Source organism: Schistocerca americana, chromosome 11 (assembly GCF_021461395.2).
Source record: "Schistocerca americana isolate TAMUIC-IGC-003095 chromosome 11, iqSchAmer2.1, whole genome shotgun sequence".
In the NCBI taxonomy this organism is placed as follows: domain Eukaryota; kingdom Metazoa; phylum Arthropoda; class Insecta; order Orthoptera; family Acrididae; genus Schistocerca; species Schistocerca americana.
The window spans coordinates 27,800,398-27,824,916 of NC_060129.1; the positions used below are offsets into that span (position 1 = coordinate 27,800,398).

Sequence of the window (24,519 nt, forward strand, 5' to 3'; positions counted from 1 at the left end):
CTCTTTCCACAATGGTTGGGTCCCAAAATTGTGTTCCATGTTCTCTCCAGATGTGATTCCATTCAGAATCACTGTTCAGACCAAATTGGGACTCGTATAAAAAGAAAATTGGCCCACTCTTCGACCATCCAACTGGCATGTTGATGGCTCCACTCTAGATGTTCCCTTCTATGAAGACACGTCAGAAGCACATACAGCAGGTCTCCGACAATAAAGGGCACTCTGCCAAACCCTTCTGTAAGCCATTTGCTTCACTACTACACGTCCAGTAGATGCTGATAGATCAGATGCCAGTTGCTGTGCTGTTAAGGCGTACTGTTGTGCTCGTACAGCCAAATTGCGGTTCTGTCTTTCTGATGTTACACATGGTTGGCCCTGCCCTGGTCTTCAGAATACAATTTTGATCTCTCTAAACTGTTGCAACATCCAAAAAACAACAGAACCATTCACATTAAGCCCTGGGCCACATCAGTTTGCGACTGTTCTGCTTCCATTCTTCCCATTTTTTTCCCCTGTTGTGTAACATATTGACTGTATTAATGCAAGCTGTTCACTTGGTATGTAGGTGGAGAACTTCCTCTTCGTGAGCCGCACAGGTGTGAAAGAAGAACCCAAGGAAGCTACAGATGAAGAGGTAATTTTCCTTGAATTTGGAGCTAAGAAAGGGGTCATTCCATGCCGTGTGTTCTAGGGATCACCCACTCAGGTAATTTAGATAACATTCAACATTTGTGAGTAGGTTTGCTAAACCAACCGAAGGAAGACGTACGTATTTCTATCCCAAAAATTTTAATACTTGGTGCATAAAAGCCTCTTAAGTCAGGGGTGACAAAAATTTGTGATGACATTTCAAAAGTTTTGGGTAAATTTGAATTGGTTTTTCAGTAATTATTAGTAGTAAAGCAGTGAAGTTTGGCAAGTTGAAAGTGTGAATTTTCATTCTCCATCACAGTGTACACTGATTTGAAACTTCTGGTGTATAAAAACTGTCACACACCAGGACTTGAACCTGGGACTTTTGTCTTTCACAGACAGCATAGGAGAGGGATAGTGGCAGAAGTACAGCTGTAAGGGGTGATCGTGAATGATACTCAGGTGCTGAACACTAACTCATGAAAGACAGATATTCCAGGTTCAAATCTTGGTCCAACACACAGATTTAATCTGCCAGAAAATTGGCAGGATGATCTCACAGTTTGTACTGCACAAAATTTGTACTGTAAAAAGTTTTTAGGTTTCCTGTTATCTGATCCCTAGTTTTAGTTCAAGGGCCAAAGTTATCAGTAAATTTTTTTGTGACAAAATTTCTCTCAAGTTTAGGAAACTTGAGCTCTTCACATGATTAGTTTAGCAACCTGTGCTATTGTGAAACTGTTATATTGTAGAGTGTTTATAACATATGCAAGTTTGATCACTTCTTGGTTTATACTTCCTGAAATATGTGAGGCTGAAGTTTATAAAACAAAAATTTAAAACTGAGTTACACTTAAACCCTTCTGTCTTAAAATGGACATCTGAGCCATGCTTACTGTGGCAAAAGTTTGAAAGAGAATTTGTTTTTCTACAAAATATTAAATTTCTATTATTTCCTTCTCCCTCTGTAAGATCTAAAATATCCAGAAAGTTTCTCAATCAAATCACCATTGTGGAGTGTTATGAGCTCAAAGTTTTTTGGCAAGCAGTAGCAAATGCATATGCAGATTTGGAATATCTAGAATGAAAATTGAACATCAGGATTATTCTGTAGTTATTAAACTTTTTGGATCCTAAGAAAAAAGTAATTGACTGTTAAGATATTTATCAGATGTTATTTTTACAGGTTACATTTCACACTGTTGCTTTGATTTATGTTCCTTCACCATGACCTTCATCTTCTAGGATTTGTAGAGTGTAAAATGGCTTTTGCTCACTAAGGATTTCTGTATTTTATAAGTCTAGTTCTATATTATAATCCTGAGATATATCTGTCTGGCTAAACTAGTGTATAAAACATATAACCAACATAGGCACTGTTAAAAGATGTGAAATATAGTAAAACTCTGTGATTAAAAAAAAAAAAAAAAAAAAAAAAAAAAATAAAAAATGATAGGAGTATTTGTGTTTTTTTATCATACACTTTTGTTGATATCTGTTGGCTCTGTCAGCATCAGTCAAGAGATGATAAGGACAGAGTTAATGCTGAAGGTAGAGTAGGAGAAAGAGAAATGAATAGTGTGGTTAATAATTAGGACAGGAGGGGAAAATCTTTGGTACCAATAAGTATTTGTCAATGAAAAAAAATAAATGAAATAATCATATGGCATTGTCAGCTGGGAGGTCCCATTGGGTTCGGCCACCAAGTGCAAGTCTTATTTCAGTTGGCGCCACATTGGGCGACTTGCAGCCAATGATGAGGGTGAAACGATGATGAGGACAACACAACACCCAGTCCATGAGTAGAGAAAGTCTCCAAACCGGCCAGGAATGGAGCCCTGGCCCATTGCATGGGAGGTAAGCACATTACCACCCAGCTAAGCAGGTGGACATTTGGCAATGAAACAAAGTGGACATACATTGCAGTAATTGTGCAGAGATGAAGGGGATTGCCTTGAAAAGGTGCATCATACCAGTCTTTGGACTGAAGACAATGACAAGAATAATAATAACAAGAAGAGCAGAAACATCTTTCAGCAATATAATGATAGTGTACTATCATTATCAGTATGAGTAGATTAGTGTTCATTATAATTTGTTATTATACAGGGTGTTTATAATTAAACTTTCATCACTTGTGAGGGCGGCTATGAAAAATGAGTGAATGTAGGACAGTGAAACCTTATGGACCATTTGTATGGACATGCGGAAGAAAAATAATAAGTGAACCATTGAAAGAAATAAATTTTAATTTACACTTGACAGGCTAACTTTTGTTAATTGCACAACCTGTTAATTGTGTACCATGTTTACATTCCAGGTTAAAAATATTGCTTAATGTGATCACTGTCTGCATCCACGACATCCTGGAATCACACTAGAGATACTATTTCATAGCAGCTCTTTTGAATGGTGATCCATAAAATGTTCAGATGTCACAACACAGCTCATGCACTACATGAAGACTGCACATTGCAGCCAGCATTTTCAGCCATGATAACAGTAACTTCTTAACAATTTGCAGTGCAACTGATAGTTGGTCTCTCCCAGGAACACTTCCTAAGTTACCAGTTAATTTGAACTTATGAATCATGTTCATCAACCCCAGTATGGAAAGAAGATTTCTCCATATTCTCTTAATGCAGTGATACTCACGAAGAGCAGCCTCACTATTGCTGTTGTTTTGATAAAACAGCTTAATAAGTAAGGCCCTGCTCACCTTGTTGAGACCTATGTTGTCTGCCTGCAACTGTACTGTACATTAACCTTTGTGTTTCTACCCTACAGTGCCATGCTAATACCAGTGTCTAATGGTAGGTAATGACACTAACACTTCTAACAATGCAAATCCTGCAGTGCACAGTTTGAACATCATTCCTATAAAGTTGGGTACTCGTACAGTAAACATTTTTCTGTCTACACTGCCTCAAGTAATGGGAGTTTAATTAAAACGCACCTGTGCATTAGGAGGATGCCAGCACGCACTCCTTCTGCCCACCAATGTATAATTTTACGTGTTCCATGTGCCACAAGGTTCATTTTCATCAGATTTGGTGGAACAAGATGACTGGACAAATGAGTGAATACTGCCATTGCTTCTCACAAAAAATGTATCAGGTTATTGCATGTGTTTGATCATTTCAGATGACTGATTTTGTTTTGTATATTTGTTGAAGGTTGGCACTTTGAAGCAGCTTTTTGTACCAGTGTGAGGTGCATAGTAAAGAGAAAATGGATGAAGTATGTTGATTCTGACTGTAACTAGTTTGTAAATCTTAGTTGTACAAACAGAGAGAGAGAGAGAGAGAGAGAGAGAGAGAGAGAGAGAGAGAGAGAGAGGAAAGTTGGGGGGGGGGGGGGGGGAGGGGAGGGAGCAGTGATGTTAGTAGCAATTTCTAGTATCCAGTCAATCACTATTAGTTGCTTTAAACAGTTTTTAAATACAGAACACTCCTTATAATCCATTTTCAGAATATCCATACACAGTTTACCAATTTGTGAGTCTGGAATATTCTGTTGTTATTTGTATGGATGTTTCCATTTAGAATACAAATTTCTAGTTGTGAAGACATAGCTGACAAATACATCTAGGGGTCGTCAAATGACAGTGTCTATGAACCAGGATTTGAACAGCTAAATTATGAGGATATACTGAATAGTGTGTTTTGTAGATGAAAAGGGTGAAGAAGGCCAATCAGCCAACCTGTTAATGTGCATACCTTGGAATTGAAATGTGTGGGTCTGTTGAGAGTATGCAGGACAAAAGTGATTCCCCTCAATGAGTGTCATGACCCTCTGGGACAGGCTGTTCCAACCAAGCTCCAGGGAGCTGGAGCGCTCCGGAGCGCTCACTGCGGCAGCTCAGAGCCCGTGTGGAGGGGGAAAGCGAACTCGCTGCCCCCTGGCCGCGTGCAGCCACAACTGACGCAATAATCTGTGTTCAATGACAGCTATGATTAGCCGCAGGAGCCCTGTACCTCTGTTGGAGGATACCTTTCTATTCATTGAGAAGGATGGTCATCCGCAGTGTCTTGTATGTCATAAAGTAATTAATTCTGCGAAGAGGTACAATATACAACGACATTATACACGTCTTCACGCAGCGGACTATGATCAGGTAGAAGGCGTTGCACGCAGAGAACTGGTGGCCAGGCTTAAGAACGACATACCAGGAGACGTTAAGTTTAAAAACGGTTTCGTAATACGAAGGGTATCAAAGCATGCAACATAGTTCGTGGTCTGTAATGCGTTTATAATTTTCAGGTGAATGAGAGCGGAGAAAACACTACTGAGTCTGCAATTCGAGCAAGCTACAGGGTGGCTCACATCATTGCAACAAGTGGCAAGCCGTTTTCGGTGGGACCACTCGTAAAATCGTGCATGGTAGCCGTTGCAGAATGTTTGTTTCCAAGGGAGGTGCAGGCAATTGAAGGGGTTTGCCTGTCGAAGCAAACAATGTCTCGTTGAATCCTGGACATGGCAGCGGATTTAGAGACACAGCTCAGGAAAAAGGTGGAGAGCTTTGTTGCATTTTCGCTAGTGCTTGACAAAAGCACCGACATATCGGAATGTGCTCAGCTTGCAGTTTTTGTGCGTGGTGTCGACATGGAGCTGCAAGTAACTGAAGAACTCTTGGATGTGGTACCACTCGATTACACTGCAACAGGACATGACATTTTTGAAGCTGTTTGTGAATCAGTGGACAATATGAATTTGCCGTGGGATAAGCTCCATTCTGTAGCGACAGACGGTACACCACAAATGATCAGGTGTCACCACGGTTATGCTTCTCATTTGAAAAATAAACTCAGGGACGAATTCGGGAAAGACATTTTGATTCTTCATTGTTTTATTCACCAAGAGGCACTGTGCGCTGAAACAATAGAGATAGGTGGCGTTATGAAAGATGTCGTGAAGTGAATTTTGTGCGGCGTCACGGTATGAATCATCGCCAATTCAAAGGATTCCTGAAAGATATGGAAGCGGAGTATGGGGATATACCTTACCACAGTACAGTTCGTTGGCTGAGTCGGGGAAAAGTTCTTGATGTTTTCTTTGCCATTCGTGAGGAAATAACCCTTTTTCTGGAAATGAAAGGGGAAGAAATGCATTGTCTGAAAGATATAAAATGGATATCAGAGCTGGCGTTCCTAGCTGACATAACTATGCATCTAAATAATGTAAATCTGTCATTGCAGGGCAAAGGGCAGCTAATCGTTGACATGCACAACCAGATCAAAGAGTTCATGCAAAAGTTACGTTTATTTGAGATGCATATGAATAATGGACATTTAACGTTCTTCAATCATCTTGCTTCTTAAAAACTACCTGAAGGTACTACTTTTGGCGATTACCAAACAAAGTTAAAGCAGCTCATCATGTCGTTTGAAACACGATTCCGAGACCTCACTAGTTTGGAAGTGGAACTTAAGGTGTTCAGCACTCCTTTTTCAGTTTCCCCCGATGGCTTGTCATCATCACTTCATTTGGAGATTATTGATTAGCAAAATTCAACTTTGTTGAAAGACAGGTGCTACAACACGTTGGATTTGTCATGATGGTATCGTTCATTACAGCAAAAAACATTTCCCAAGTATTGTTGTGAGCAGCTTTTCTCAGCAATGAAAGGAGTAAAAAGTAAGGAACGATCGTTTCTTCAGGATGCAACAATGAAGGCCATCCTCCGCATTAATGCTGTGAACGCTTTGACGCCTGATATTTTTGATCTTGTAATGAAAAGAAAAGTCAAGCTACAGAGGCCCAATAAATTTAGTATGCAGTTTCTTGTAAAACAGTTGTTTCTTATTTATTTCCTGAACATCATATTTCCTAGTGTAGCATGTCACCACGTCTTAGCAGCTAAGAGTATGAGGTTGTCGATCTTGTAAGACGCAGCTGGCACATCAAAACGCGTGCCTTGCCGCCTGCCTCAGCCTGCCATGCCACCTGCCGGCGTGCCGGCCCACTTGAATGGTCACAGCGAGTGACACGGCTCCCTGGAGCAGGGAGCGCTCTGTGGCTCGCAACGGAGCCGACGAGCTGGAACAGCCTGCTCTGGGAAATGACAACCACACAGTAAAAATGTGACACGGAAACAAAATAAATAAATAAAAATGGTTATTGTAGCTGGTAGTGAACTGGAAGCAAGTGATACAAATTACAGTGAGTTTCAAGGGTAATTTTGTACACAAGTTTCCAGTTTCCAGGAGGTAACATGTGTGATGCAGAGGGATTTCAAATGTGAAATGTAACATGTTTTGTAAATGCAGTAATAATAGCTCCTGGTAAAACGCACATATATTTTGTGTTATCCATGTTTTACTGTTACCCACACAGTCTTGGGTCCAGTTTAACCTGGGTAATTGACACTGTTAATGATCCACAGCTGAATAAAAACTTCAAAATTAATTCACTGATTGTGAATTCCTTATCAGCTGTCAGAGTGAAGATGACTACTCACAGTAAGGAAGAAATCCAGGGTCAAGTGCTGTTGAAGCACAAATTTTCATATGTTGCTGTTGAGTAGTAAATCTATAAGTAATATAGCTGATGTCAAGGAATTCACAATCATTGAATTGGTTTTGAAGTATATTTATTATTAATAGTCACATTCATGCTCAGACTGCCAATAATAAAATTCCTATTATGTCAGTAATGCACAAAGACTTAAGACTCAAATATAAGGATGTGTTTACATGGGCCACATTTTATAGCAACGTGTGACTGCAGCCATGACATTGCAGCTATGTAGATCAATACATAGCAATATTCCACTATGGGAGGACTGTATTGCTGATGAATCCAGTTGCTGTGGTAATTGCCAAAATATTTCTGAGATGCTGCCTGTGTTGTCCACCAAGTCCGAAGAATGTATTGTATTGTCAGGCTACATTTCTCTCTGTCCTTGTCTGTGAATGCTCCTCTCTCACTCTCAGCCTTGCTGCTTCATTCTTATACCGATAATGCTACAGTGCCAAGTTGCATAATCCCAGTGGTGAAACAGTATTATTTTGCTTCAGTTTGAAAGATGGGATATGTATCTACAGGCACTTGATTTGTTTGTTGTTACAGTACTAGAAATATGCAAATGGGACAATCACAAATTTCAAAATGATGGAGCACATCAGTCAGTCATTCTTTCCTTTCAGGCTTTGTTAAAGCACTATTTCATGGTTACAGTAGATGTTCTGGTAGGTCAGTGCCCTGTTGTTTGGGCTTATATCACAATTCATTAGTTCACTCAAACTGTGACAGAAGCCTGAACAACAGGGCACTGACATACTAGAGCATATACTGAAATCATGAAATAGTGCATTGATAATGGCTAGGCACTAGCGGAAATCTAGATTTGCTTTAATAAAACCTGAAAGACAGGGTGACTGTTTGCTGTGCTCCAACATTTTGAAAGTCATATCACAGCCATTGAGTGCATTCCACATTCCTAATGGAAGGTAACTTGACAACCATGAATTCTAGAATCAGAGTTATGCTACTCAGAAAGTAAGATATACACTCTAAAGGGAAAACAAGACACCACAAAGAAATCGTGCAAATGGGACAGAAATTGGCGTCAGTAAGACACTCATCCATCTCTATGCCTTATGCAAGCAGTTATCTGGCTTGGTATTGATTGATAGAGTTGTTGGATGTCCTTCTGAGTGATATTGTGCCAGATTCTGCCCAGTTGGTATATTGTATCATCAAAATCTTGAGCTAGTTGGATGGTCCTGCCCATAGTGCTTCAAACATCCACAGCTGGGAGAGATCTGGCAACTTTACTGGCCAAGGTAGGATTTGACAAGAATGAAGACAAACAGTAGAAACTCTCACCATGTGTGGGCAGCATATTGTAGGATGGCTTACTATGAGATGAAATGGCACCCCAAACCATCACTCCTTACTGTTGGGCCACATAGCGGGTGATAGATTGGTACCCACACTGTCTGGAGCATCTTCAGATGCATATCTGTTGGTCATCAAGGCTCAATTTGAAGCAGGTCTCTTCAATTGATCTCTGCAATTTATTCACTTTCCACATTTATACTTTCCACATTTATTCTTTCCACATTTTCCTTTAATGCTTGCTTGATGTACAGGTTTAATAACATTATGAATAGGCTACAACCCTGTCTTACTCCTCTCTCAACCACTGCTTCCATGTCAAGTTCTTTGGCTCTTATAACTGCAGTCTGTCTTCTGGACAAGTTCTAAATAACATTATGCTCCTTTAATTTATCCCTGCTACATTCTGAATTTTCAAAGATTAAATAATTTGTGTCAGTATTTGGCAAGCATGATTTATTAAACTCGTAGTTCAGGACTAGTCATGTCTCATGGAACTTGCCATGTTTGACGATCAATTTATTACATTCTTTTTGGTGTCTGAGGCTATTTCGTCTATCTCATGTATTTGCAACTAGCTAGAATAGTGTGGCTCTCCCAAGAATATCAATATTGTTTAGAGAATTGCATCTATTCTATTTCAGGGACCTTCTTTCAACTTATATCTGTCAGTGCCCTGTCAATCTTCACACAGTATCACATCTTCCCTTTTGTCTTAAGCTAATGCCTCTTCACTTTTAATAATGTTGTATTCAAGTTAATTTTGTTTTACATATTTCTTTCAACTATCACATTTTCCTTCTTTGCTTAGTCTGTTTAATTTTTCCACAGGCCGCATCCATCTTTCCCATAGTTATTTATGCTACTACATTCTTTCATTTCTTGTCTAGTCATTCCTTCTTTGCCATTAAACATTTCCTGTCAATCTCATTTTAGACTTCTGTTTTTCCCTTTTGTCTGTATTTTTGTATTTTCTCATTTCATCAGTTAAATTAAATATCCCATATGTCTTCCAGGGATTTCTGCTGTGCCTTGTCTTTTTACTCTCTCAAGGCTACCCATTCATGTTCTGTTGTGTTTCTTTCCACTGTTTCTGTCAATTGTTGCCTAATCCTTCCTTTGAATCTTGCAACATCCACTGGGTTCTTTCAACTTATCCAGGTATCATCTACTTAATTTCATACCTTTCTGAAATTTTGTCAGTTTTAATTTGCAGTTCATAACCAATTAGTTATGGTAACAGTTCACATCTACCCCTGGAAATATTTCAAAGTCTCTGTCATAGTATTACTTCATCTACTTGAAGTTATCATGTGTCTCCAGATCTCTTCTGCAGGTACACCCCTGTTTCGTGATTTGCAAACCTAGTGTTAACAGTGATTAAATTATGCTGTCTGCAAAATTCTGTTAGATGACCACCTCTCTCTCATTCCTTTTCGGTTGCCCATGTTATCCTACTATATTACTTTCTCGTCCTTTTCTTTCTGTCAGATTCCAGTCCCACATTACAATTAAATTGTCATCTCCCTTAATTGTCTGAATAATTTCTTTTACCTCATCATACATTCTTTGTCTCTTCATCACCTTCAGAGATAGCTGGCATATAAACTTGTAATATTGTTACGAATGCTGGCTTCATGTTTGTTGTGCCTATTATAATTTGTTCATTATGCTGTTCATGGAAACTTTGCTGCATTCTTTTTTTAAATTCATTATTAGACCTATGCTTGCATTAACCTGTTTGATTTTCTTTTTATGACTGTGTATTCTGGCCAGTGGACTTCACTACTTCCCACTATATGTAATTTCAAACTGTCCCTTTTTCTTTTTTAATTCTTTAGCTTACTAATCCTATTAAGAAATCTAGCATTACGTGCTCCAACCTGTAGTATACCCATTTTATTTTTCCTAATGATGACATCCTCGTAAGTAGTTGTTACCTGGAGATTGGAATGGGGACTACTTTACATCCAGACTATTTTACCCAAGAAGGTGCCAAAATAATTTAATAATACAGTAGAGCTGTGTATCCCTATGCCTTCAACTGTCGTACCTTGATAGCATGCACATACAATGTCAGATCAGTCCCCTGCAACTACTGAAAACATTGCTACCCCTCTTCAAGACCTGTAAGTCTGACCTCTCCATATGTCCCCTCCATTGTGGTTGCAGCTGCAGTGTGATTGTGTCATTGATTCATGCAAGCCACTCTATCTCAGAAAGGTCCATGGTTCATGGAAGATCATTGGTATACATAAGAAAATGTAAGGGCCCTAAGAACGATTCTTGTGTGCCTCCTCATGTAATTAGTTCATAGTTGGGTGATGTCTAATAGCCTTGTTAATTAATTCAGTATTAACCGAAATATGGTATTTTACTTGCTTTCAATTAGCTATTGTGAGGTCATCTGCACTGTAGCAATCAGTCTTATATGCGACCACTGTGAGGTACATGGCATAGAGTATGACCCATTGTCTCAGTTATTAGGGTTTCTTCCCATTCCATTTGCATATGGAGTGCAGAAATAAATGATGGTTTGAATGCCTCTGTGTGTGCAGTAATTATTCTAATGTTATCCTCACAATCCCCGTGTGAGTGATACAAAGGGGGTTGTAGTATATTCCTAGTCATCATTTGAAGCCAGTTCGTGAAAATTTATTAATAGACTTTCTCAGGATAATAACGAAAATGGTGCCAAATGACCTGCGCAAATTGCTACACGCTAGCCATGATATATTTGTTAAATGAAATGGTCCCCAATGAAACATATGATCTCATCATCAATTATGTATTGATAATATTGACGTTTTTTTTTAAGGGAGAATAATCAGTCCCTTATCCTAACTTTGGGGAGATGCCGTAATTTTCAGACATTTCTATAAATAATTTTGGAGCTTTCATATATACTACTTCTCCAGTTTTAACCAATTCTATGGAGACACCATTATCTCTAGGTGCCTTTGCCTTTTTAGCTTCACACCCAGTATTAATTCTGGGATGGCATTGTTTTCACTGTTAATGATCTGTATTTCCTAAAGATCTGTGTCACCATACAAACATTAAGTAAAAGTTGGGACACTTGTCCAGTTGCCGGCCGATGTGGCCGAGCGGTTCTAGGCGCTTCAGTCTGCAACCGTGCGGCCGCTACAGTCGCAGGTTTGAATCCTGCCTCAGGCGTGGATGTGTGTGATGTCCTTAGGTTAGTTAGATTTAAGTAGTTCTAAGTTCTAGGGGACTCATGACATCAGCTGTTAATTCCCATAGCGCTCAGAGCAATTTGAACTTTTGCATTTTTGCCTCTGCTATTACTTACTGTGCCAATTGCTACCTTAACTGATGAAAGTAAATTGATGATGTTTCTGCTTTAAAGTATTATTATATTCAATTATTTCCATTGTCATAATTTCATTTCTATCTTCTCACAAACTCTGTATACTTTTGCCTAATTCTGCATTTTCTTTATTGTTCCTGTCACCTTTGCTTTTGTAGTTACCAGATTTCATTTAAGATTTCATGTTATTTTGCCTTCCATATGCCTTCTATTGTTTACAAAAGTGCTATTGTTATATAATGTGTCTTTGAATGTGTGAATTGTTGTTAGGTCTTCCATCTGAAGACTGTTTCAATACAGCTCTCCAAGCTACTCTCTGCATAATTACAGCATCCTACATCCATTTGATTTTGCATACTGTAGCTGTCTTGTTCTTCCTCTACAATATGTGCCCATGACACTACCCTCAGCTATCAAGTGGATTATTCCTGAGCTCAGTCCCACTTCAGTTTAAATGTGACATAAGGTTATTTTCTCCCCAGTTAGATTCAATTTTCTTTTGTTAGCTATCTTGTCTACCCATCTTATTTTTATTAGGCTTCTGTGGCATCACATTTTAAAAGCTTTTATTCTCTTGTCTGAACACGTATCATCTATGTTTTACATTTGACAAATGCTCCATCCCCAGGCAAATACCTTCACAAAAATTTTAAATTTATGTTATATGTTAACAAATTTTCCTTTTGCAGAAAACCTTTTCTAATTTATTTTTTTTACTTTTTACAGCCACTTGATTTTGAATATGAAAATAAAAATTAATGGTTCAAATAACAATTTTTTTCCACAAAAGATCACAAGTTTCACTTATGGTAACCATTCTCAGACTGAGATTCTAGACCATACAATGAGCCAATGGTAGGAGCTGTTGTGTAATACCATAAGATATATCTCACCAACATAGTGGCTCCATCTGCATGCTATATGTAATCTTGGTCTCATGGTGGTTATTATTACATAAACATGTGACCTTCTGTATAACAAAAACAATTTGAGCTGTTACTTTTTATTTTCATAGAAGTTCAAATGCTGTAGTTTCAGTGTTGCCAAAATTTCTCTTTACTTCAGCCATCATCAGTTATTTCACTTCACAAATAGTAAAACCCGTCTGTCATTTTCAGTGTTTAATGTCACAATCTAACTATCTCAGTATCACCTAGTTTAATCTGCCTGTAATTTATTGTCCACATTTCACAGTTGTTGACATTCATCGTAAACTTTTTGTCAAGAGACAGTCCATTCCATTACCTGATGGAATTACATTGTCACTGGAAAATGTTAAACATTTTTATTTCCTCTCCCTAGATTATAATGTTCAGTACTGTATAATAAAAATTGTAACTCCTCAAATAGTGTCACCCACTGCCACGTGCATAGTGTTCTAGCCTTGTAATTGTGAAGTCTTCAGTTTGAATATTGTAAGACACAACTTTTCTTTATTATTTTTATTTTTCTTGTGTGCATCCTGTACATGCTGTCAACATGAACCAGGGAGTCTGTTCCATCGCTGCAGGGTTTCTGCAGAGATCATCCCTACTTTTTGCAAGTAACATTTCTGCGTACATTGAAATGTCATCCTATGTGTAGTACCTCTCACCCATGTTCTTGCTAAGATGCCTCACAAGGGACGACTTAACGGACTACCCATCTCTGATTTTCTTGCCCAGAATCAATTTCACACAGTAGTATGACACAGTTCTCAACAAAACTAAAAAAATTGGCTTTGAACATTTGAAGATGATGAAACGCAGTGAAATACAAAATATTTGAAAAACAGACCAGCCAGTAGCAAAGTGTGTAGCATGTAATTAGGGTAATTGTGAAGTCCCACTAGGATAAACTACCTTTTTGCACTGAGTAATGTATTTATTATCAAATTGGAATGTTAATCAACAAATATTGAATTACAGTTTTTAAAAAAATAAAATAACTTATTTTTATTTTCAATTAATAATCACATGAAAAGACAAGTAGAGTAGTAATAAACTAAAATTTGATACAAAATTGTAAAAGTTTTGTTGTAAAGTGAAAAATTGTGTATGTCAATAGTACTGAATTTAATGTTGTGTATATTCATTCTTAATATCTAGAAATAAAGAAAAATGTTTGTTTCTATTTGCTATTTTGCATTTTTGTACCTATCTTTGATTTGCTATGAATATTTGCATTTTCATGTGATTAGTTGCTGAAAGTATCGGCTGATATTTTTATTGGAAAAGTATTATGCAGTATTTGATAATTAACATCTCAGTTTGATAATATGTATTATTTGAGTAACAGTTAAAAAATGTGTCTAACAAGAATCAAACCACCACCTTTGTGATCACAAGTCAAGGATGCTAGGTACAAGCTGTGAATGGCTCTGTTAAAAAAATAAATAAATAAATAAATTGTTGTGCTAAACAGTCTTTGGAAAACTTTAGTGTCCTTTTTGAGTTTTATTCACAAGTACAGTGCACTGACCTTAAAATGCAATGGGAATGAAGAAACTGACATAGAACCAGTCTGTAGGGTCCCCTTGCAGACCAGACTTGAGTGCTTCTGTATCTGAACAGGGATGATAACACACCAGCAGAGACCTTGTATTAGCACTGATGTACAAAAACTTTAGGTTTAAAGTGAAGCACAACTTGGGTTCTTAGAAACAAGGGAGTCTTTCTTGGGAATAATTATTTGGTTTTTTTTACTGAGGCAAACAATTTTACACATTACAGCAACAAATATGTCAAAGGCCTTAGGGCGAAGAATATGTAATAATTTGTAGCAATAAACTGCTTTCTATGAGTGTGATGTCACAACTATTTACATTAGGTTCGCTTGACCAGTTGCCAGTGGGCTCATGCCATGCGCAGTTGACTCACCCGCTTCCTGATCCTTGAAGTGTTGCTGTTAGCTGTGTCGGTAGTGGCAGCAAGCAACCAGATGCTAACGAGAAAAATTTTTCTCGCACACCATAGCTGCCAGATTTGCACATGCGCAGAGTTGTCCGAGTTGTAGTGCAGAGGAGATTAGTCTCCACGTGACATATGTTTGCATTAAGTGATTTCTCTGTTTTCTCTTGGTTTACAGCTCCCACGTCGAAAACAAACCGGATTTCGGTGGCTGGGAGCTGTCAAGTGAATTAAAATACATTCACATAATTATGAAGGGCAAAAATATATTATTAGTTTCAGTTTTCTGATTTTATTTCCATGTCATTAGCAGTCAAGCATTAATCACATTGCAGGTCAATGAAGTTATTTTTGTCAGTTTGTTAAAGAAATTTGGCTTTATTAATCTTTCCGCTGAGGGAATCAATTTATTTAAAATGAAGAGTTTCATTCTACAGTATTGGCTAGTTCCAGCTGTTCGCTGAATTTCAAGTGCATGTTTTCATCTTCTGCCCTGTATGGCATTATGTCGTAATAAAGAACCAAATACAAGATAGAACAGTACTTGTACTTCAAGAACATTAACATCCCAAAAACCACATTGAAAAGCTTAATATCAGATGGGACCTACTTCATTGTGAATCTGGAAAAAACCAATGTGCACTTCAAGCCGAATTACACATTTTAGTATGTTTTACGAAATTTTGATGTTCTTGGAGTATCCTCTGATGTCCAGTTTCTTTTATGACATAATGTAAGCTCTCTTAGTGCTTTATACATACAAACATGCAGACATCCTACACATGGCAGCTGTGCATGTGCAATAATGCCTGTTTTCTGACGCTCTCTGGCAACTGCTAAATTGAATCTATTTCTGACAGTCTTGGGGTAGTATTGCGAACGGTGGTTCAAAAAGCGTTACTTTCAAAGTAAATTTCTTTTCCAAGTTGAATTATGTTATGTGTGAGAAAGTGGGATGAATTTCTTAAATCATAAAGCGTTTAAAACTGAACACTTTGAGGACCAGCCACTTACAAGTATTTTGAGCCCAGAAGACCAGACATTTATGTCATTATCTTAAATTTACTGGCGCATTTGTGTGATGTATCTTAAAGTATAACACACACGAAAAAGATCACTATTACATGTGAAAGCTTAGCTTCTTTTGTAGCTTATTAATCTTAGAGACCATATTATAAGTGAAAGCTTAGCTTTTCTTGTAGCTATACTATGTATATTAATGTAAACCATTAACTTTTCCTCTTTGTGTGTTTGCGCTACGTAACAGTGATCTTGCTATTGGCTGACTGTAACATGGGTTCTGTGCTCTGCATATCTGCTGTCATCGGCTGACGAGATCACGTGGCATGAGATATGACTGGCTTACAAAGGGACATCACAATCTCGATTTTCAATGCTCTGGGAACGAACGTGCTGTGTTTGGTGAAATTTGAATTTATACTTTCGTAATACGAAAATATACAGCATATATGTTGCTGCACATCAAAGGTCTTTCCAAAACTTCTCTTTTTTTTTCTTCAAAAGTATTTTCAAAACTTCTCTCCCCCATTTTTTTTTTTCTGGGAAGTTCTACGCCAGTGTAGAAAATGTTAACCATTCAAAGGATTGATAAGTTTTACAGTTCTGAGGGAAAAGTCTACAGAAAACCTACTGTCACTTAGCACAGGAAAAGTGTATTTTCGCCTGGGAAAAAGTATACTTATTAAACAGGATATCTGGGGGAAATCCGGTAATAATCCAGGACTTTTTTTTCCTTGTCCGCGTATACACCCTGAATATGGGATTGATAGATCTCATTATTTAAAGAATCGCACAAGTACGTAACATATGTGTACACTGGTAGAAGTTATGAGTATGTGTGTGGCCACCATTTCTGGTATAATTTGTATCAACATTAGACAAGGTGCTCAGATCAGATCATTTAATGCGTATGTTGTTGATTTGTTAGTTGCACCAGTACATAAAAACAATAAGTGCAGGCGTTAATGAAAGTCATAGAAGCCTTTCAGAAATCTAGAGTCACCGCCAGTTCCTAAAAATACAAATTTGGAAGTAATGATCACAACAACGGGTATTTTGCCCAACAAATTAAAATTCGTATAGTAAAATCTTTTCAAGACTTTGAAGTAAGAAGTAGTTTGTCTTTTATGGACTTATGTTTATTTTATTGCTTATTTATACAGAATCTAGCTTCAAACCGAGATACCTCAAAATGTCTGCTTAAAAAGTGTATATGGGAAGTGTGAAGAACTAAATTTCCAGTAGCCACAGCTGGGATATTATATGCAGTGTAAGTTCAAAGTGTGTCTGCAAGTTATTGTAACAAGCAATGGTTCCTTTTTGACAATCAGTCAAGAACTGCAGAAACTGGTGAACTCTGTATAATGGGAACACCACATACAATTTTGTATTGTTTTTCGAGATGACACCGCAAATGTTAATGTAGGATGCCATTGTTCATTATGAAAGACAAGCCGTATGTGAACACTTGCATTACAGTAATTGATATGTGATCTTTCCTGTACCTTTGAATGTGTAGATCACAAAACTGTACTAGGAAATCTATCAGGTATGGATTTACAGGCACCCCCCCTGCATGAATGCTATTGTATTTTCAGAACTGATTACAGGATTTCATCTTAGCAAATGTTGCTCTAAAGTAAGACTGTATTGGAAGAAGAAGAGCATTAAGTACAGTGTGCCACAAGTTTTGGGGCTTGGTCCATTCCTGTTCTTGACCTATAATATAATTTGACTGTGATGTATGAGCACTCTTTCAAAACTGTTATCTTACAAAAACTCAGGTTTTGCATTTCCAAACCATTAAAAATGACTTACCAGGAACAGAAAGTATTGGCATACACTGTTGTGGGTCCATGTGTGGAGTTCCTGGGCATCTACATGAACAGTAAACTGACGTGGCACCAGCATGTGGATAAGTTAATCAAGAAGCTCATTTCTGCCTCTGTTGCATTCAGAAACCTCTCTCATTATGTTGATCTGCAGAAAGGATTGCTAGCGTATTTTGCGTACATTGTTTCAATTCAGTCCTATGGCATAAACTTCCAGGATATTGAAGCTACAGCAAAAAAAGTGTTTATTCTAGAGAAGCGTGGAGTGAGAATATTGTGTAAAGCTGATAAATGACCACCTTGCAGAACCCCATTCATGGGCTGTACATGCCAATACATACACTCACTGGGATTATTTGTGCTTAACAACAAGAGTGAATTATGGATGAACTCAGCAGGTCACAAATACAATACTAAAAATAGAAATAACTTCTATACAGATAATGTATCCCTCTCAGAGATTCAGACCAGAGTTTTATATTCTGGTGCAAAAATCTCTAACAAGTTGTCAGAGAGCATCAGCGAGGAAGTAGAACATTGTCAAATATTTAAACACAGAGTAAAAGAATATATCTGTAGCCAACAATTTATCAGAATACCTGGACTCATAGATGTAAAGTATGTGAAACAGTAATATTTGTGTTAGATATAGCCCATTTTTGCCACTATAAAGACAGCTGATTCTGGTCCATGTGAAGTTACGCAATGCTGTGCCAGAAGTATCAGACAAAAACAGCAGCTATGTACTATTGGAGGAGGAGCAGTAGCCTTTTTTTTCAAATAGATGTTTTTTTTCCTAATATAGATGTATAAAATAAATTGGGAGTAATTACCATAATTACAACTTCCAGTAGATTAGCTCTAGTTGTAACTCGTTGTTAGTGTACTTTTCAGAAGTAGGTAGCAGTGGTTGCTTCTACCTGTTCATGTATAAGTTAACTCATTACACATCCCTGGAGGCTCTCCTTCATGTTGGGATTGATTGAATAGGATGTGCAATTGAATGATTATTCAGTATGTTTTACTGCCAGAAATACCAGTTGCCAACTCTTGGTTCCCTATCTCAAAGTACATAGTTTAGAATTCTCTAATATCCATATAATTTTAGCACTAAAATTGCTAAGGAAAACTGAACAATTCAGTAGAATAATGGTAGAGAAGGGAGGGTGTAGAATGTGTAATCAGTTTGCATGCAGGACCATGCAAACTGCTCAAAGCAAATACAAACAGCTGTAATTATCCTATACAGTGCTATATGTTGACAAGAATTACAGAGAATGTACAAGAAAGCTGAAAATTTTGATACATTGTATTTATAGGTGTTCTACATTATTCCCTTGGTTACTCGAGATATTCTGTATAACTCCCTTTGGTCACAGGGAAAACATCAAAGCAATAATCTGTTTCATATCATGCATTCTTTGAGGAGTCATGCTGATATGCAGATACACATGAAGGCTTTTCTGTACCCTATATTCACATGCTATACCAGTTAACCTTACCACTTACGTAGAAAACTGCTTTATCACTAAACATGAGTTTTTCAGCAAATGTTTCTTCTTGCACGGTTTTCAACATTGCTGTAACATAATTCATGTGTTCGATATAGTCTTCCTTTTCCAGTTTCTGTGAAATTTTAATTATGTATGGTTTCATTTTCATCTTTGTTTTAAAATGCCTAACTATTGTTGCTGCTAGTTGTAGCTTCATACCAGCTCTGTATGTCAATTTGTGTGTACTGTGTTCAAACAAAAAGGTGAATTTTTTTCAACATTTTGAGTGGGTACACTTAGCAGGCTGGTACTCTTTCCTTTGCGCAAATGTCCTATTTCCTCCTCCTTCCAACAACATCCATAAATTTTGTTTGCATTTAATTGTACCACAGATGAAATCTTCTCTGCTCTGTGATGACAGGATGATAATTGTTTAATTATGACATATTAAATGTCTTCCGAAAGAGATCTGCCACGCAAATACCACACAACATATGCTGCTTTTCTTTTAGAGATCAACTGCACACCATGCAACATGTGTGATCAGTAATATTGCTATGTATAACTGGCTCTTTATGTTTGATAAGCCTGCTAATTTTCTATCAAATCTGGAGAAGTAAAATCATGGTCTCGTGGTGATATGAAGTAATAAAATCTTTTGCACTTCCTGCTATATCAAGTGGTTAAATCCCAGTCAGAGTTTCTTGGTCTATGGAATTGCTGTAGATGCTACTATATAAATGTTCAGTTCTTGCAGGGTGCAGCAGGGCAGGTTGGTCTGTCATGATGTATTTAACAATCTGTCCACCTACCTGGATAGACTTCAAGTTGTCTGCCCTTTCACTCCGTGATGATAAATACTGGTTTAGCTGACAAAAGAAGAGTTTATGAAAATTCGTCTAAATAGCTACCGCGCAAAAGCCACGTAACCCAGTCCATGGATAGTAGCTGAAAGTTAGTTAAACTATCAAGCATTTGGGATTTAAAAAATGTCTAAATTTTAAGTTGGTTTATTGTCTTTAAAACATGGTCGATGGCTATCAAGTTTATATTTAATATCCCAACATCAGTTGTGTAGTGTTACTGTCTGTATCTGTTGCAAGTTCACACCCGAAAGCAGTCAGAAGATGTTTAGTCTGACTCGATATTTTGAACCTTCTATATAGTCGCTAACCCATGAGTACTTGCGAGTTAACACATTCAGTTGTACAGTAGGCTTTTTGTGAAGAAGTTCTCACCATAATGTCTTGTAATCTGCACAAAACATGCCATGTGGAATTTATGTACGACATGAGATGTTCACACACAAATGTCTCCTAAAATAAACCACTCACTAAGCTCAAACTTTCATAGAGTACTCAATGCTGTATTCGTTTTTCATCAGCAACATGAAACATGCATTTCTTCATTTTGGTACACATTTGGTACAAATTTGATCGGCACGATTTAACATAAGAGTTTACCAGAAGAGAGCTCCCAAACGACTATCTCCACTCACAGATCTCAGGCACAGAGCCCTACTCAAACACTTGGGAAATACTGAATTCCTGTTGGCTAGTACATTAAGCAGCCAATCAGATCATCTTGAGCACTTATATACTTCTGTCAGCCAGCCATATAACCACAAATAATTTAGACTATAAATTTCATAATTCTGATACTAAATCAAATGTAAAGAAAACAAAATGTGATTCCTTTCCACAAAATAAATTACTAATAAGTTTAATACTGAACACCACTTCTGGCTGCCTTTTACAAAATCAAGCTCACTCAGACATATGTCACAAATTCCCCTATGGCACAACAACTTTCTCATGCGTACATTTACATAGTTTTAACAAAATATTGCATTCTCACTTTACATATGTCCTCCATTCATTCTCTATCCCTCCAAAACACTCACACAACCAAAACACTATGAAATAGTAATTTTCCAAAGTACTTTTAATTACGTCATAAATCTGTAGTAATGAAACTAAATAAAATTCCAGGAAACTAGATTATATGAATGTATCCTCGTGACTGTAGTTTCAGTAGATACTATAGATGAATTCATTACAGTCACTAACTCAGTTTGACAATGCCAACATGGTTATTGTGCGTTTTACATAATATTTTTGTATCTCCAAATTCATAGAGTGTGTTTTCTTACCAATAGTGAAGTAATTATGATAAATTTGATTTTCACACATTTTATTTGATTTATTTGAATTTCAAATTTGTTGTAGGTTGGCACTTTTGAAGAGATTTCCATCCCCGATTGGAATGTGCATATTAAGCAGGAGGTGGATGAGGTATGTTGTTTGTAAATATTTACCCCTCTGATAATTTTTTCCATGCTTTTTTGCCATAGTTGTTCACTAAGTATTTAGTAAGGAATACTTTCTCAAAATTTTGTAGACTTGTATTGTTATATTTGATTTCTAAGATCAGATAAAAAATAAAAATGTGTTAAAATTGTATTCTCTTAGAACTAACCTATAAATAGTAATAGTCATTATAATAATAAATTTCTTGGGTATTATAAATTTGGTGTGACCGTAGCAAATAATTTTGTTATAGGTATTGTGTTGTGGAGTAGGGTTAACATACCAGTACCTCATATATAGGATTAAGAATTGACATTTTCTGAAAGAAGGGAGCACTTAACGTAGTAGGTGAATATAGGGTTTATGTTTATGCCCAGTGTAATATTAGTGAATTGAGGATCAACAGTGGATTAAGATGAGGTTGTGATATATCTCCTACTTTGTTTGAGACACGTTGACGTAGCACTTAAAAGCTGTAAGATGAAAGTATGGATCTGTAATTATGAAACAGGATTGTGTGTACAGTTACAAAGCAAAATTAAGCCACAAAAGCTAATGGATTGTGAGACAAAATAGCCAGCTAGTACTTACGTCCAGTAAAGTACTGTCAATAGACGCACTTAAAAGTGACACACTTGTTAGCTTTTAGAACTAAGTTTTCCTTCCTTGGAAGGAGGGTAAGATAGGTTGGGAATGTTAAAAAGTAAGGGCAGGTCACTAAGATCTGTTGTCAATTTTACTTTCATATTTGTCTGAATCTTGTATGCTGGGTGCTCTACTGTTTATATGTATTTGATAAAGAACATCTTATTATACACAATGAGCTGCATTTCAGAAACATTTATCTGCCATGCCAGTACTTGGGCATGTAGCACATCATCAGTGGCATCTAATAAACAAACAAATGTAAGCATACCTAAATCCATAACACTAGAATGCTGTTTATACACTAGACTAGAAGAATAAAATTACTTATATACTGTGCACATCATTCTGAAATGAAATGCCAGTCAAATGTAAAATCTTTATGATGATTAAAAATGACATTCATTTAGAAAACAGAACACCATGAATATTTATAATTCTGTGCATAACCAAGCTTATGTGAGAACTGTAGTGTCTATTATCTCATGGTTAAAAAAAACTGAGCAATACACATTGCACCATGTACAAGGGACAGTGAAATGAAATCAAGACACATGGAAAAATGTAAGAAAATGTTTATTTCAAAAATAATCATAACTGTTAAAACAGATCTGACAAGAGACAAAACAGTCAGTGTCTTCCCTATGGTACCATTATTATTCCTAGGTGTGGACCTCTTCATCTCAAGCAGTACAACATGTTGAGAAGTTGGTTTTGACTACAATGCAAAAGTTTTTCTGGGAAGCCCTTATACTTCTCCATACAGTCCCAATCTTTGTCCATGTGATTTCCCTATTTTTGGTGCCCTGAAGAAAGACATTCACCACCATCGATTTGCTTCGGATGAACAGTGGCATGGGTGGTTATGACCATGGTTCCATAGCCAACCACAAACATTTTTCTGTGAAAGCAATGGCTGTCTTGTCTCACGTTGGGAATATCAAGTGTAGTAGGAAAGACATTGCTACTTACCATAAAAAAGACATGTTAAGTTCCACACAGGCACAATTGAAAGATAATTACAAAAATTGTTTAGCCACAGTGTTCATCAGTAAAAGAGAGACAAACGCCATTCATACACACCAGCTAGCATACAGCGCGTGCACATATAACCACCAACTCCAGTGTGTCATGCTGGAATGCCATCACAACCAAAATTCTATAAACTGTTTGCTTGTGGATGATGTCACACCATCAGATGATCATTAAATTATGGGAGAAATCTGAAAACCTGTATCAGTATGATAAGTGGACTGTGTCCGTTGCCTGCAGTGCAACATCTGTTAGAACTTGTCGTGTGATGTGCTTGATAAATTTTGTGATTGCAGATTTACCAAGAGCAATAGAACCCACATGAATATCTGTTCATCACCCACCTGTTGTTCATCACCCACCTGTTGATTGGCTTTGTTGTTTAAAGTGTGCTCGGGAATCACTATTGGAATTTTCCATTCAGTAAAGTTGAATTTAAATACATTTTTGATGATTAGAATGTTCTTTATAAATTATTGTGTAGAAGTGACTCCATAGAATTTGCAGTCTGCATGTGTATGCATGTGGATGGAGGGGGGGGGGGGGGAGCAGGTATGCATGGGGTGTGTGTGTCAGGTATAGTGTGTCTTTCATGAATAGATGTGTAAAAGACTTATAATGCGAGACTTGATCCTTGGTATAAATCATTTGTATGTAATGGAAACACACACACATACACACACACACACACACACACACACACACACGCACGGCAGTTGCACTGGGGCTTGACTCTGCAGATACATGTGGCCGTACCGGGGGGGGGGGGGGGGAGGCAGAAGCAAGAGGGATGAAGAGAGATGTAGAGAAGGGGAAAAGACTGTAGATGCATTAGTGGAATACAAAGCATGTGTAGTGCTGGAGTGGGAGCAGGTAAGAGGATAGGTAGGGAGAGGACAGGGACTAATGAAGGTAGAGGCCAGAGGGAGGGTTACAACACATCCTTTGTTCCAGTAACCACACTGGCCTCAATCTTTGCTAGTCTGTATCCTCGCCCTAGCTATCCCTTTCCCTGCTCCCACTCCACCACCATTACACGTACATCCTATTCCACCAATGCACCCACAGTCTTTTCCTCTACTCTGCAGCTCCCCTTTCCCCCCTTCCTTGCCCCCAACACAGCCTGAAGACTCTGCACCTAGCAGCTCATTCTATCCCCATCACATCCCTGCAGACTGCCACAAGCAGCACATCATCACCTGCAACCCTATCCTGCTACACCTCCCACTCCCTGCCCCATGCCCCCATGCCACATCCTTACCCTTACTGCCAGACCCATCCCAGATTGCTACACGTCAGATGCAGGTACAGTTTGCAATCGGGTCCCAGCCACTGGAGACAGTGGCCATGCGTGTGTGTGTGTGTGTGTGTGTGTGTGTGTGTGTGTGTTCTATTTTGGAAGAAGGATTGGTTAGATGAAAGCTTAAATATTTAGTCATTTCATTACACCTGCCTGAAACTCAACACCTCCTCTGTGTGGTGTGTAGCACTATC

General features: G+C 37.7%; 1 protein-coding gene across 10 annotated transcripts in view; it reads left to right on the plus strand.

Annotated features, from left to right (window-relative positions):
• Nucleotides 1–24,519, plus strand: part of LOC124553906 (zinc finger protein 724-like) — a 146,252-nt gene that overhangs the window by 29,573 nt on the left and 92,160 nt on the right. For 5 of the 10 annotated variants that reach the window (XM_047127920.1, XM_047127919.1, XM_047127922.1 and 2 more), the window contains 2 exons: nucleotides 566–634; nucleotides 21,268–21,333. In XM_047127920.1, coding sequence (XP_046983876.1) covers nucleotides 566–634; nucleotides 21,268–21,333 — 135 coding nt within the window. Of the gene's footprint in view, nucleotides 1–565; nucleotides 635–2,357; nucleotides 2,491–3,809; nucleotides 3,874–21,267; nucleotides 21,334–24,519 lie in introns of all 10 variants that reach the window. The other 5 variants (XM_047127923.1, XM_047127924.1, XM_047127926.1 and 2 more) reach the window with 3 other exon arrangements.